Genomic DNA, 15,018 nt, shown 5'->3' on the forward strand with positions numbered 1-15,018 from the left:
TGTATATATACACCCCATTTTTTTATCCATTCATCAGTTGATGGAGACCTGGGCTCTTTTCATAGTTCAGCTATTGTGGACATTGTTGCTGTAAACATTGGGGTGCAGGTGCCCCTTCAGATTACTATATTTGTATCCTTTGGATAAATCCCTAGTAGTGCAATTGCTGGGTCATAGGGTAGTTCTATATTTAACTTTTTGAGGAACCTCCATACTGTTTTCCAGAGTGGCTGCACCAGCTTGCATTCCCACCAACAGTGTAGGAGGGTTCCCCTTTCTCCACATCCTCACCAACATCTGTTCTTTCCTGACTTAATTTTAGCCATTCTGACCGGTGCGAGGGGTTATCTCATTGAGGTTTTGACCTGTATTTCCCTGATGCCATGTGATGTTGAGCATTTTTTTATGTGTCTGTTGGCCATTTGTATGTCTTCTTTGGAGAAATGTCTGTTCATGTCTTCTGCCCATTTCTTGACTGTATTGTTTTTTGGGGAAAGCACCTCCTTTTGACTGCATCAGATAAGAAAACTGGTGCCTTTTGATTTGCTGTACTTGAGCCAAATCGACTTCCGAAATGTATCCTATTTTACCAGTACAAAAATAACATTCATTATAATCTTTCATTTGCAAAATGTATGAGTCACAGAAGCTGGTGGTTGCTGCAGGGTTGCCCCAGTTGATTGTATGTATCGTGCCAGGGGACTGTTAAAGGGACGAACTGTGTCCCCTGAAAAGATGGTGGGGCTTCTGTCCTAATGCCCAGTACTTATGAATGTGACCTTATTTGGAAATAGTGTTTTTGCAGGTGACTAAAATGAAGTCATTACGGTGGGCCTAATCCAGTATGACTTTGTCCTAATAAAAGGGGACATAGAGGGGCACCGGGGTGGCACAGTTGGTTAAGCATCCAACTCTTGGCTTCAGCTCCGGTCATGATCTCAGGGTCATGAGATTGAGCCCTGTGTCAGGTCCTGTGCTCATCAGGGAGTCTGCTTGAGATTCTGTATTCCTCTCTCTCTGCCCCTCCTGCTCCTGCTCTCTCTCTCTCTCAGATGAAATAAATCCTGGGAAAAAAATGGGGGGGGGCATGGAGGCAGACATACTGAAGGAAAGGGATGTAAAAACATGGTGAAAATAGCAGCTATAAGGCAAGGAATGCCTGAGGCCACAAGAAGCTGCGGGAGAGTCTTGGAATAGATTCTTAACCACCGTCTTCAGAAGGAAACAACCCTGCCAACTTGGTCTCACACTTACGGTGAGATGATAAATTTCTGTTGTTTAAGCCATCCAGATTGGGTCAGTTTATTACAGCAGTCCCAGGCAACTAATCAGGAACCTTCCCTAATTTTGACAAGTTAGCCATATACCCATGGGACTCTGTAGTCCTTGAGAGAGCAACTTTTTCTAATGGACAACTATTGGCAGCCTCAACTCTCTTCTAAGAAACCCAGCTTACTCTTCATTGCAAACAGCTGAAGGCAGCTCTGCCATCAAATGGATTTAATGTATTCAATTGATCAATGTATAACAATTGGTTTATTGTGTTATCAGTATGCTTGAAGATTCTTAGATGTATAACCAGTTCAGATAAATTAAAATTCCCAACATTATCTAGCTTGATCATTTTTATTTTTAGTAAACAACTACAGACCTCAAAACAGTTTCTACATTAGATTCTGTACATGAAAACCAGAAAATGTAATAGTATTACTTAAAATATCCTTTATTTACTGTGTTCTCTTACCTAAAAATTGTGTGCATTTTTCTCATTTTTTGGTTGAGAAAGGGGATAGGGAGGGTTATCAGATGGCAAGGGACTTACGATCAAGGGAAATGATACCAGTGATGAGCTGTCAAAGTTTTCCTTCAGTCATATCGTCTCAGATTATAGTGTTTGCTTGAGAAAAGAAATAACTACCAAAGACAAGGAGCATATCTTCAGTTTTACTGTACAACTGAATTGCACAATTGAATCTACAATTGCAAAGTGTCTGAGGTCATTTCTTAAACCACCGCACGATACACGCACATATAGTTAGAAAACTTACAAAAATGTTTTTTAAAAATTTGTGTCCAATAGAATTTATTCTATTTTACTGGCCAAGCATAAAAAATATACTCCAAATGCACCTTTCTCTAATTTTCCTCTCACAATCTAACCGACATTTATTTATAGCTAATCTGTATATGCACAAAACTGAGGGCATTAGTTTACTGTGGTAGTCTTTTTAAAGAAGTTGTAGAGTTTAAAAGTATATTTTTGTATCACGTGTACTTAATATTTTTAAACATTAAGAAACACACACTGCTTCTCCAAACCTCTACTGCTATTTGCTCACCATTTTTTAAGATGAAGGCTCCCATTTCTCGTTGAATAATTTATGCAGTGCTGAGCAGGCTCGCATGGCCTCATGACCACCTTAAGCAAGTATTTGTTCTTTTGGGCATAAATCATTTCATCGGTCTGGGTGTTTCTTGAGCTTCCACTCAGAGGGACTCACTCCCAGGCAGGAGTTCTCATATCTATATTTGAGAATGATCCTTATATAATACCACTTTTAAAGATCAATCCTTGTCTCATCTTCCCTCTGGATTTTCCGTGACTGGGGTGGGGGTGGGGAGGGGGAGAGAGAGAGAGAGAGAGGAGAGAGAGAGAGAGAGAGAGAGAGAGAGAGAGAGAGAGAGTGTGTGTGTGTGTGTGTGTGTGTGTGTGTGTGTGTGTGTGTGTGTGTGTAGTGTGACTAGAGTACAGTGCTGGCATCTTGCTGGGGAGGGACAGGTGCAGGTTTAGGATTACATCTTCTCTTAGAAGGCTCTTTAATGATACCTTTATATTAGAAAGAAGGAAGGAAAGAGCACAGAGGCAGAATTGATGGAATCCCATAAAATTATTAACAGCTAATACCACATGTCAGGCACTATGCTGCTACTCCTTAACAAATACCTCCTTAACGTATCTGAGTGCCCTTTAGCTCTTTTTCTTCTGTAATGTAAATACATCCTGGGGGTCCTGTTCTTCCCTTCCCTTTCTTCCTGACCCTGGACTGTTTTTTACCTTTCCCATCACCTGCTGCACTGTTTGTTTCCTGACTCATTAAAGGCACATGGGTGGTACAAGAGAGAATGCTACCCTGTGTTGGTCCATTAAATTCACTATAACAACAGGATCTAAAAAGGAAAAATAGAGACCTGAAATAAAGCAGATACTTATCATCCAGGAGCTTGATGCTATTGATAGTTATGAAGAGAGGAAGCCATTAAGTATCATTCCGAACAGTAACTGGATGTAGTTGAAAGAGTGCTGGACTTGAGGTCAGAAAACCTGGGTGCAGGTCTCAGATCTCTCACTTTCAGCTGTATGGCTTTGAACAAGTCTGCTCTTGCTGAGCTTCAGTTTCCCATCTGTCAAACAGGAAATTCCTGCCTTGTCCACCAAAGTTACAGGCATCAAATAAGATAATGTGCTTAAAACTCCCTTGTAAATGATAAAATGTAAACATAGTTGTCTGGTAGATTAAAGTGGATATAAAAGAGAATAATTTCTATGGTTTAAAATTGTTAATAAAATTTTATTAAAATTTGCACATGTAAACTAAAGATGGTTGGCCTTCCTGTCAGAGGGCTCATTTTCATTTTTTTTTTTCCTGTGTATTCATTAACTTGCTGGCCCTGTGTGATGATGTCAGTGTCTTCATTCAACAGTCTTCTAAGCTCAACTAATAGGGGCCTGCAAAGATGGTCTTTGCCATCACCAAGCCAGTTCCTAAAAGGCAGACTTGAATCTCACTTGGAAAAAAAATGCAGTTCCACACATTAATGGGAAGAAGAATTTTTGGCTATTGGTATAAAACAATGATCACTGCCAAAAATGAAAGAAATATTAGAGAAAAGCTTCCATGACGATGACTTCCTGCAGAAAACTTGATCCGACCTTCCACCGCTGGATAAACTACTTTCATTTTTAAGATGTATCCAGAAACCACACTGATATCTTGGTCCCCTAGAAAATATATATACATTATTTTAGTTACAGAGTAAGTAATTATCAATTAAGAGTAAGAAGCAGGAAAAACCAATGTATTTCTCTTAAGTCCTCTGTAATTATAAGAGGGAAGATACTTCTTTCATAAGCAGGGATAAAATGTCACAAAAGAAGAGTGGTAATCAAATGTGCAAAGAATGTGATTGCTTTTTCATGTCCCAGATGTCAAATGTGCCCATTGTTCACCACTAGATAATTAGATAACTCAGTCTACTCTGAGATGACTCAAGAAAGCGATTGACATTATTGCTTTTGAACCATTCCAAAACAAGGGCATTAGGGAACTGGTCGAGAACAATTAGTTGAGACATAAAAGTGGCTTTCTTCTGCTTGCCTGATCAGAAATCATTTTAGCATATTGACATTGAGACAATGGAGACATCATTTCCAAAAGAGAGGAGGCCTGATAAACAGCAATTGCCTGTAACTACAACAAACTCATATGCACCTGACAAAAATTTTGTTTTAATACCACTTGACAAATCCTATATCTGATGGGGGGTTAACACCCAAAATACACAAAGAACTACAACTCAAAAGTAAAACAAAACAAAAATCTGATTAAAAAATGGGCAGAGGATCTGAATAGACATTTTTCCAAAGAAGACATATGGATGGCCAACAAACAACATGAAAAGATGCTCAAGATCCCTCATCATAGAAATGCAAATCAAAACCACAATGATACCACCTCACCGGTTAGAATGGCTATTATCAAAAAAGGCAAGAAATAACAAGGGTTGGCAAGGATATGGAGAAAGGGGAACCCTCTTGCACTCTTGGTGGGAATGTAAACTGGTGCAGCCACTGTGGAAAACAGTGTGGAGGTTCCTCAAAACATCAAAAATGGAAGCACTGTATGACCCAGCAATTCCACTTTGAGTATTTGAAAAAAACAAAAACAAAAACACCAATTCAAAAAGAAATATGCACCCCTGTGTTCAATGCAGCATTATTTACAATAGCCAAGATGTGGAAAAAAGTGTCCATTGGTGGATGAATGGATAAAATGTGATAAACATACACACACAGGAATGCATGCACAATGGAATACTATTCGGCCATAAAAAATGAAATCTTGTCTTTTGCAATAACATGGATGGACCTTGAGGGCATTATGCTAAGTGAGATAAGTCAGAGAAAGACAATACCATATGATCTCACTTATACATGGAATTAAACACCAAGCTTGTAGATACAAAGAACAGACTGGTGGTTGCCAGAAGTGATGGGGGGGGTGGGCAAGATGGGTGAAGGGGATCAAAAGTCCAGGGTTCCAGTCGTAAGGATATAGTGTACAGCATGGTGACTAGAGTTAATACTGTGCGTATTAGAAAGTTGCTATGAGAGCAGATCTTAAAAGTCCCCATCACAAGAAAATTTTTGTAACTGTATGATGTTAACTAGACATTGTATCGATCATCTCACAATATCTACATATATTGAATCATTATGTTATATGTCTAACACTAATATAATGTTATATGTCAATTATACCTCAATAAAAAAATTTATCACTAATATTTACAAAAGAACTCTCTGCTATAGTTCTCAGTCCTGCATTAGACTCACTGGAAGAGACTTTTGCCCCAACCCAATTAAATTAGAATCTCTTCAAAGTTGGGGCCAAGATACTGGTATTTAATTTAAAATGCTCCCCAAGTGATTCTGGTGTATAGCTGGGGTTGAGAACCCTTAGGGCCAAGGCTTCCTCAATCTTCTATATGAGTTCCTTCTCTCCAACACCTATAGGTCTGGGCTTGGGCGATACACAGCCACCAGCCTCTGTCTCATGTGGGACTCAAGAGGAAAGCTTTTTAAGCCTGCCCTTCCATCTTCTATTATGGAATGGACAGAAGTAGCCAGTGCCTTTCCTGGCAGGAAGGGCTGCCTCCTTTGCCCTGGCTCTGCTCGCCACCCTCCTTGGAACAAGCAGTTAAAATAGCAGGCCCACCACGGGTAGAGCTGAGGAGGAACCTAGCTGAGCTCCTTCCTGGAAATGTAGAGAAGCTTTGCACGTGTCTTGTAAGCACACTGGCTCCTGCCCTGGAGAAGAGGAAGGGGTAGTATCTTCTGTCAGTGGACTTTATGCATGTGAAGTGGTTCTTTTTTTTAAGTTTTTTTTAATGGCCCTGTGCTGGTGGCATCCTCTGGGCTTCTGTGGGACTCAGATCTCCCAGGTATCTCCCATCAGTGGACTTCCACATGAAGTGGTTCTTAGAACTGATTTTTAAAAGTGAGGCTGGGGTAAAATGACCCTAAATGCTGTGAAAAATACTGACTGAGGTTAAATATAGTTACAGTTTGCTCCACTGACCCACTCCTGAAAACGGGGGGGGAGCATGTCCCATCCACTTCTACTTGTCCTATTCACACTAAATGCTTCAAGAAAGTTTACAGGATTTTCCAGATCCAATCTAAAGTTCTAGAAATAGGTTTTCCTGTAAGTGTAAAACTCATTTACATTTCACAATTTGGATAGCTGTTTATATGTACTTAAAAGAGTTTTAAAACACTTTGGGCTTAGATGGGTGGGTCTGTGTGCTGGGGAGGGGCAGGGCACATCCTCCCCAGTTGCTGTGTTGCTGTTTTCCAACAAAGCTGGAGGGAGTTGGCAACAGAGGGGCAGGATCTGGTCCTGGCTTTGCAGTCCTGGCATGCTGAGTAACTCCCCTCCTTGGACCAGTACTGTTGTCTATAAGTACTTTTGGAGTAGGGAGAGGGAGAGACACTTGTGCTTACCAGAGTCGTGTCTTAATGCTTCATCTTTTATCATCTGGAATCCATCTCCACCATTGGCGAGGAAGCTTGGGAGGACTACCTTATATGTCTTATCCATTTGGAGAGGCTCATAACTCGGCACTTGACATTGGGTACAAAGAACATCTAATTTGACCACTCTGTTCCCAGGTTTTCGGGAAAGATCATACACCACTTGAATTCCTAGAAAAGAAATGAGTCTGTTTTCTCACTGGATCCAAGCGATCTAAGAAAGAGATTGCTAAGAAAGAGATTTTGGCCAAAATCTGGAATTAGGGCATTGGGCTTGGTTTTCATGGGGTGTGAGCTTGAGTGAAGTTTCAGCGGGGGAGTTGAAAGGACACTGCAGCATTTGGTTAGGTTTATACTCAAGTCCCGGGAGGTCTAAGACCCACTGGGAGGGAAACTGGCTCTGGCTCACAATGGGCCAGGGTTAGCAATGCAGGGAGAAATCACATCTTTTTAAAATTCTAAATGAATTGGTCAGCAACTTGGTTCAATGGCTTTGGAAAATGAGAAACAGATGAGAGGTGCATAACATTTGTTAGAATTTTGAAGACTCCAAAAACAAAAAAATTTTTTTTGAAGACTTACTAAATGGTAATAATTTGGGCTTGGATGACTTTCACAAAACAGGTAACTACCCAGCACTGTGCTGGAGCATCAAAATCCTGCTGCCCCCCAGCTCTCTCCTGGAAAAATGCTGAATGTTTGGGGTACCTGACAGGGAGCAGGTGGGCCTCCAGCACCCTCTGCAACCCCTCAATCCCAAGAATGGGGGGTTCTACAGAGGGAGGACATGACAAAGCAATCACACCATCAAGTGAGGCCTACCATCTATAGTTAAAAAAAAAAAAAGAGGCCAAAATATGGTGTCACAAAGTTAATAAAGCTATTAATATTATTTTAAAAAATAACTCATTGAACTGTGGAAATCATTATTGACCAAAGTGTTTCAGAAGTCCTTGTCAATTTGGGAAGCATTTGTTTCAATTCCACTTTCACTGTGATCTGTGAGATGAGCAGGGCACATTTTCTCACTGCATTCAGAGAGGTTGAAAATCTGCCCCAGGTCACAGTGGAACCAGAACCAGGTGTCCCAATGTGTCTACGTAGGTGCCTTCCCCTCCCAGAAATCATCCCTGTTAAAACGGATTGGACTCTGCATTCCTCTGAATCTCTGCATGGTTCCAGGCAATTATGAATAGAACAGAGAAGGGCTGTGTTTTTGTTTTTTGTTTGTTTGTTTTGTTTTTAGCAAAGAACAGTGAATGTCTAAACAACTAAGATTTTAACAGAAACTAGATCTCAGGGGCGCCTGGGTGGCTCAGTCGTTAAGCGTCTGCCTTCGGCTCAGGTCATGATCCCAGGGTCCTGGGATCGAGCCCCGCATCGGGCTCCCTGCTTGGTGGGAAGCCTGCTTCTCCCTCTCCCACGCCCCCTGCTTGTGTTCCCTCTCTCACTGCCTCTCTCTGTCAAATAAGTAAATAAATAAATAAAATCTTTAAAAAGAAACAAAACTAGACCTCAAGGCAGCTGACCTGCTTAAAATTTGGAGGGCCAGTTCCTGTAGAGGGTCCATCTGATGTCCAACTCAGAGGGAGCAAATACTGCTCACTGCCAGGGCCTCGGGCTTTGACCCTGACCTAATCTCAGTAGTCTGGGAGTCCACGGCCACTGAAAGACCACGCATTCTTGTTGCGTGGGGGAAGACCGAAACAAATCTGGCCATGGTGGTCCTGTGTGGGGGGAGCTAAGGCAACCGGCAGGACCTCCTGGCTCACGCTGAAGGGTGACTTACCGCCCACCTGCAGGAACTCTCCAGTAGATTGGCCATAGCGGTGCACACTGTGCTCAAAGGCCTTCTTCAGCGTCGAGCCTTTTAACTGGATCAGGTCAAAGGTTTCCCCAAAGGGCAACACAGCAGCCAGGTTCTCCCAGGTAATTGTGCCTGAGGGTAGTTGTAGATGAGGCAAGAAGAAAAACAGCTGGAGAATAAGCTCATCCCAAGCCCAGTTTCCGTTAAGCCTGGTGGGGATGAGGAACGCTCTCAGGACAACGCCAGCTGTGTCAGGTTCCTGACAGGGAGGGAGCAGATTCAAGAGGCCTCTGGCCGTGCTCTCTTCCCCTGGGCAAGAGGGCAGGAGCTTAGACATCGGTGGCTCCAAAGTCACCGGTGCTCTGCCCTGGATCCTCGGCTTGCGGCTGGATCTTCAGTGGGCGTTAAGTGTTGCTCCGTTCCTCCAGACAGGCAATGCGTCCGTCCCTGCCCCTGTCCCTGTCTGACAATGAGCCGAGCTTGGGGCTTCACACGGAGACTACCTGGTTTTGATAGCATGTGAGGGACGATTGCAAGAGTGTCCCGAATATCTGTCTAGTTGGTTTCTTTTCCCATATGATTATCTTGGCTATCTGTAATTGCACTAAAAACATTTAATCCAGTACAGAAGACTGGCAATTTGCCCCTTCTCTTTCCTGATATCAAGGAAGAGACTGTCGGTATTTTGAATTGGTCAGCAATAATTAGTATTTAGCTTTGTGAGTCAGAAGCTTAGATCAAGACTGGGTTCCATTAACCCCAGCTGCTACCTCAGCATGTGAATACATACGAGAACACACAAGCATGTGTGTGTCCTTCTCGTTAGGCACTGACTTGAGTAGCAGTGGACCCGAACTGAAGAGACTGACACTGTGGTACGTGGCTGACAGCAGAGATGAGCCGAGGGTCCCCGTGGGCGTGGCCAGAGACAGAACACGCTGGGTTAATGGCCCTGAGCCCGGGAAGCTTACCGTTGTTCCTTTTGTCAATGGGCGACCGAATGGCACCTCCATTTAAAATGCACATGGACACATGGTTCCAGGACACTTCATCCGGGTGTCTAATATTGTTGTTAATCTGCAACGGTAGCATGAATTTACATTAGCTATTCTAGATCTTCCTCCTTAGGATCAGTTCTAGGAATCTGGTTTGCTCCACCAGGGAAATAAAGCTGCTTCTTCCCTGCTCCTGCGTTCCCAGAGACTTCTCAAGTATAATTAGAACTAGTTTTATGCTCTGAGAAGCAAAAATAAGACAAGTCCCATGTCAGACTTTTAGAAGCAAGTAGCTCCGAGCCCACTTTCCTAAGACCCCTGTCCTTGCAGGCCAGTGGGCCTCAGCAAGACTGGCTCTTGTGTTAGGACAGGGCCTCATGCAGACTGGCCTGCCATGCTGTACCCCCCACCCCTGCCTCCTGCAGGCCCTGCACTTGCTCCTGAAGGCAGGACCTCCTATCAACATGATCCCTGGACCCCATGTCAGGTCCCCAGCCAATTCCCAAGTTGGCAATTTCAGAGGCAGAGAGACAGCAGCCTGAAATGGCAGAATCCATTTCACTCTTTTCTTTTACAAAACAGATGTTTAGTTACAAGAAATAAGATGAATACATTCTGATTTGAAAAAAAAAATGTGCAAAAGCAAAAGTTTTCTCATACTTGCGTCTGCCTCTTAACAGAGTGGTAAGCACTGCTAACAGCTTGTTTCCTTCCAGACCTTTCTCTAAGCCTTCCCACACTGACTTCTCTTTAGCTACTTCTTCTGCATGATTGCCTAGTGCTGGGGAGCCCACACTGGTCTCACCTTGCAAAGTGTGAACACTGTTATTTCCTTGGCAGTCAGTTACTGAGTGTGTATATGCCAGGCACCATGCCAGGCACCGCGCCAGGCACAAGAGACAGCCCCCTGCGTGCAGGCTTCGGTGGGAGTGCTGAGTCTGACCTGGGGACCCTGGCTCAGCATAGCCCCCAAGGGGCTGCCACAGCCAGTCTGCCTGCAGCGAGTTAGAGGGGGTGTTTTCATGCATGATATGTTCAGCCACAGGACTTATTATATAATTGCATGTTGTCATTCTCTGCTTCTGAAGGAGGCTCCTAGTGACACAAGGCCTGGTTCTCTGGAGCCAAGAGGACAGATCAGGGAGACACGCTGGCCAAGTTAGGCCCAAGCAGATGTGTCTTACCTACTGTGTCTGCATCTTCAGGGTAGCGAACTTTTGTGTATTGAGACCATCTTACAAAAGGAAAGCAACATCCAAAATGAACAACTTCCAATAAAGGCTTCAGTACTCGTAAAGCAATAAAGTGATGGTCAGCTGGTCTAGATCAGGTATCTTCCCAAGGTACTCAGTATGAATCCACCTCAAGCTTTAGTTTGGGCACTAATTTTTAAAAAATCCTCAATTCCGTAATTATCAGGTTGTCCCTCCTTGCATCCTTCCCCGCTCCCTCCTCCGTCCCTAGGCACAGGGCCCACACTCCAGGGGACCACTCACCATAGCATCACAAATCAGGTTGCCCATGTTGCATTCCTTAAAGCGGCATGATTGAGTGGAGCCATCCAGATAGACAACTGTTTTCCCCAATTCCTGAGTAGAATAATTATCTAATTTTATCCTCCATTTGTTAATGTCTGCTTTTATGCTTGGATCTGGAAGCATGCAAAGAAGAAAAATCAGCCTATAGTTAAGGCAGGACTCACACTGGCCTACATTTTGGAGAAGGAATCAAAGATCATTTAGCTTACCTGTTATGACCATACATTTCTTTATCATAATTTTTCAACATTTTAGTTTGTGAAATTTCCTCAGAAAATTGTTTCTTGGTAATAAGACCAGGAATGGGTCTTAATTTAAAGATGCACTGAGTATCCTTTTTTTTTTTTAAAGAAAGATTTATTTATTTATTTATTTTAGGGAGGGAGGGAGAGAGAGAGCAAGTACATGCACGCATTACTTATTTCTTGTAACTAAACATCTGTTTTGTAAAAGAAAAGAGTGAAATGGATTCTGCCATTTCAGGCTGCTGTCTCTCTGCCTCTGAAATTGCCAACTTGGGAAGTGGTGGGGGGAAGGGTGGGGGAGAATCTCAAGCAGACTCCCCGCTGAGCACAGAGCCCCACTCAGGGCTCAGTGTGGGGCTCAACCTCAGGACTGTGGGATCATGACCTGAGCCGAAACCAAGAGTCAGATGCTCAGCCAAGTGAGCTAGCCAGGTGCTCCAGATGCACTGAATAGCCTAACATCAACTCATCACAGCTGAATGAGCACCTGTGGGCCCACCTGGGCTAGCACTACTGGTGGAGGCGGGGGGTGATGAGACTCGTTCAGTGCAGGTATAAAGGGCCTGCTGAGGTCTTTGTGGTCCCGGCCTCTCCCTCTGGCTACTGAGAGGTCTGCGTTGTGACCGCTGGCTCTGCAAGGCACCCCACTGCCCATCCTTCCCTGATCTGATCACGGAAAGCAGTAGAAGGCAGGTGAGAGGAGCAGAGGAGTGTGGTCATGTATCCTACGTGCAAATGGGTGACGTAGTATGTACTTTGCTCTGAGTCCCAGACAAAGAAGAAAGAAAGACCCTCCCTCATCTGATAAAGAAAGGAACTTGCCATAGGCATGCTGCTCCTGGTGGTGGGGCTGGGGCTGGAGACCTGCTCCACTCAGTGTGACCCCCTTTGCTTCAGTGAGCAGCTCTCCTCTGGACACGAGCTGAGAGCGGCTTTCCCATACCTGGCTGAAGCTTGAAAAGGCACAAGAAGCAGTGACACCGTGTCTGATGCTGAGAGGACTTGGGGAAGCAAATGGGATTTGGGGCATCTGGGTGTGTTTTCAATCCTCTTGTCCATGAAGAGGGCAAACTTAAGGGAGAACTGAATTCTTCAAGGGTATTACAGTCTTGTCCTGAAACATTAACAACCCAGCAAGTCCAGCCATCTAATTTTCGGATTGGTGGAACCCTCTCTTGAGTTTCACGTACCTTCGAGAATGCTGCTGTTGAGAAGAATGGGGTTTCCATGTGAAGCGATGACGTTTCCTTTCTCATCAAACTCAACCTTCAAACAGCCTAGGTATTTGCCGAAAGCATAGGCCTGGACCACAGGAACCTTCCGCCCATCATCAGACGTGACTATGAACGGGTACTTCCCAGCCGGCACCTCTCTGGAAGGCGGAGTGCCTAAAATAGAAGAGCCAAAGCTGATCACGTCCGCCCTCGCACACAGCTGGCTGCAGAGGACAAGGCCTTCTGAATGGCTGAGCTAGCTGCTGCCCTCCACAGCTGGTCTTTTAGAGCCATCCTTGCGCATCTCTCCCTGTTTCCAAAGGCCCTGTGGTAAATGAATCCTTCCACTTTCACCTCAGCAGGAAGCTCTTCCCAGGTCCATGGTCCGGTGCCTGGAGCAGCGGGGGACACAAAGAGGCAGTACTGCCCAGACTTTCCTACCTCCATCCTGATCCAAGCTCCATTCCCAGGAGCCGGGTAGACTAGCCAAGCCACTTCATTTCCCTGCATTTGTTTCCTCACCTGTAAAATGGGTGAAATAACAATTCTGATTTCACAGGGCTGTTGAGAGGATTAAATGTCTAAACTTCCTAGCATAGTGCCTGGCACAGAGTAGGAAATAAATGCATATTTCTTTCCCTTATGAGGGGATGGCAAGCTCTAGAAATCCTAGACACATGATCTAGAGCTCGGAATCCTTAATGGAAGATGGGCAGAAGTGACAAAGCCTGTCCTCAGGTTTTGCTGCTAAAATCTGCGTCCCTTTAGGTGCCTTTCAGAAGAGCTGCGTTGACTGGTAGTCAACTAGCATGCACACTCCTCACCCAGCCAGACCTCACATCGGCCAGGTTCTGCTGCCTTCTGTGTCAGAGGGTCCCCAGGGGACGGCCTGGGAGCTAATGCCTCACCCAGAGGCTGAAGGGCTCACCCCACCACTGCCTCCTGGATGTGCGCTTGCTTGAGGGTGGGGAGGGAGCCCGGCTGCATGGAGCATGGGCCCTGGCCCCTCATCTCTTGGCATGTTTCAGGTCTGTACCTGCGACCCTCCTTCAGAAACACCTTACCACAGAGATAAGAACCTGGTTTGGCTGTTCTGAATCAGACTATAGAACGGATACCCTTGAACCCACTACTGTTTCTATCAGCCCCCCACCCACCACACCCTGGACCAGTCCTTCCTATTAGATGTTTACAGAGGGCCCAGGAATCTTCAGCACATGTTAGCTACTCACAAGGACCAGTTATGAGAGTTGGCCCCTAGATCTCATTTCATCTTCTAAGCATTCCATGAGGCAGGTTCTATTACTGTCCCCACTTTACAGCTGAGAACATTGGTTGTCATAGGCAACGTGCCCAAGGTCACACTGGTATGTGTGTTATGTGCAGTATGTCTGGTATGTGAAGGAGAGCGGACAGAAAAGCAGGCCTGTGAGGCACAGGAGCTTCTGTTCTCTCCACTACCCAACACAGCCTACAACTGCTAGTCTCGTAATGCCCACAAGAGCTGGCTGCCCAGGGCCACTTCCTAAATCCAATGCAAGCCCAGAGGCTGCACCTTTGTACCCCAAGCTGCTTCTGGGTTTCTCCTTTCACCTAAGACGAACTGGGGTGGATATGGTGAAAATCCTGCTCCTTCCCTGCTCTTATGCCAGGAGCAGTACCCATCCAGCTCCAGAACCAGAGAGCAGAAGTGCAGCAAATACCAGCGCCTCCCAAGCAGGAAACAGCTGTTGCCAACCTTAATTTCTCATTTTCTCACTCCCTCTGGAAAAAAAAAAAGAAGTTGTGGAACTCTACTTTTCCGAAGGCACCTGACTTGAGACCCAGTGCGGGGCCTGTCCCATCTCTACTTGTAGAGTCCAACCCCCTGGGTGACTGTCAAACACTGGCTCTAGCAGCTGTAGATGATCTCATGCACGGCAGGGGAGCAGGGAAAGTTAACACTGTCATCATCCTCATTCTGTTCTGTGCCGGTTCTTATTGGGGCAAACCTGGAGCCTGGACCAGGGGGCGTGGCAGCCCCCTCTCACCTTCTCACCTGGGGAAGGTTAGGGACAGTGGTTCCTCCTCTGAGCCCAGAGATGCAGATGCCAATTGGGAGGTGCAGTTCCCAATATGTCCACAAGGTGGCGGAGAACACCCCGCTCCGGGAGGAAAAGGCACTAAATCAGTTTCGAAAGGACTGGCAGTTTCCTGGAAACCTTAGAGAAGGGCAAGCCTGACCTTTTTTTAGCCTTTGTTATTCTACCTCATACAGACATAACCAAACTTAAAATGAATGTAACAGGAATTTCGACGATCGGGTCAAGTGCCTCATCAAATCAGCACGCATTCTACAAATAGGAGCTACTAACCCAGCTCCCGTCTGACAGGGGACATTCTCAGTTCCAAAAGGCCTTGATGTT

General features: G+C 45.0%; 1 protein-coding gene across 1 annotated transcript in view; it reads right to left on the reverse strand.

The window, feature by feature from the left end:
• Window positions 1-3,548: 3,548 nt before the first annotated feature.
• Window positions 3,549-15,018, reverse strand: part of NT5E (5'-nucleotidase ecto) — a 47,349-nt gene continuing 35,879 nt past the window's right edge. Inside the window, exons 4-9 of the mRNA XM_027603437.2 lie at window positions 12,590-12,787; window positions 11,113-11,267; window positions 9,593-9,698; window positions 8,604-8,753; window positions 6,785-6,985; window positions 3,549-4,000 (exon numbers count right to left, since the gene is read on the reverse strand). Coding sequence (XP_027459238.2) covers window positions 3,837-4,000; window positions 6,785-6,985; window positions 8,604-8,753; window positions 9,593-9,698; window positions 11,113-11,267; window positions 12,590-12,787 — 974 coding nt within the window. The 3' untranslated portion in view covers window positions 3,549-3,836. The remainder of the gene's footprint in view (window positions 4,001-6,784; window positions 6,986-8,603; window positions 8,754-9,592; window positions 9,699-11,112; window positions 11,268-12,589; window positions 12,788-15,018) is intronic.

This window comes from Zalophus californianus, chromosome 7 (genome assembly GCF_009762305.2).
Source record: "Zalophus californianus isolate mZalCal1 chromosome 7, mZalCal1.pri.v2, whole genome shotgun sequence".
NCBI lineage: Eukaryota > Metazoa > Chordata > Mammalia > Carnivora > Otariidae > Zalophus > Zalophus californianus.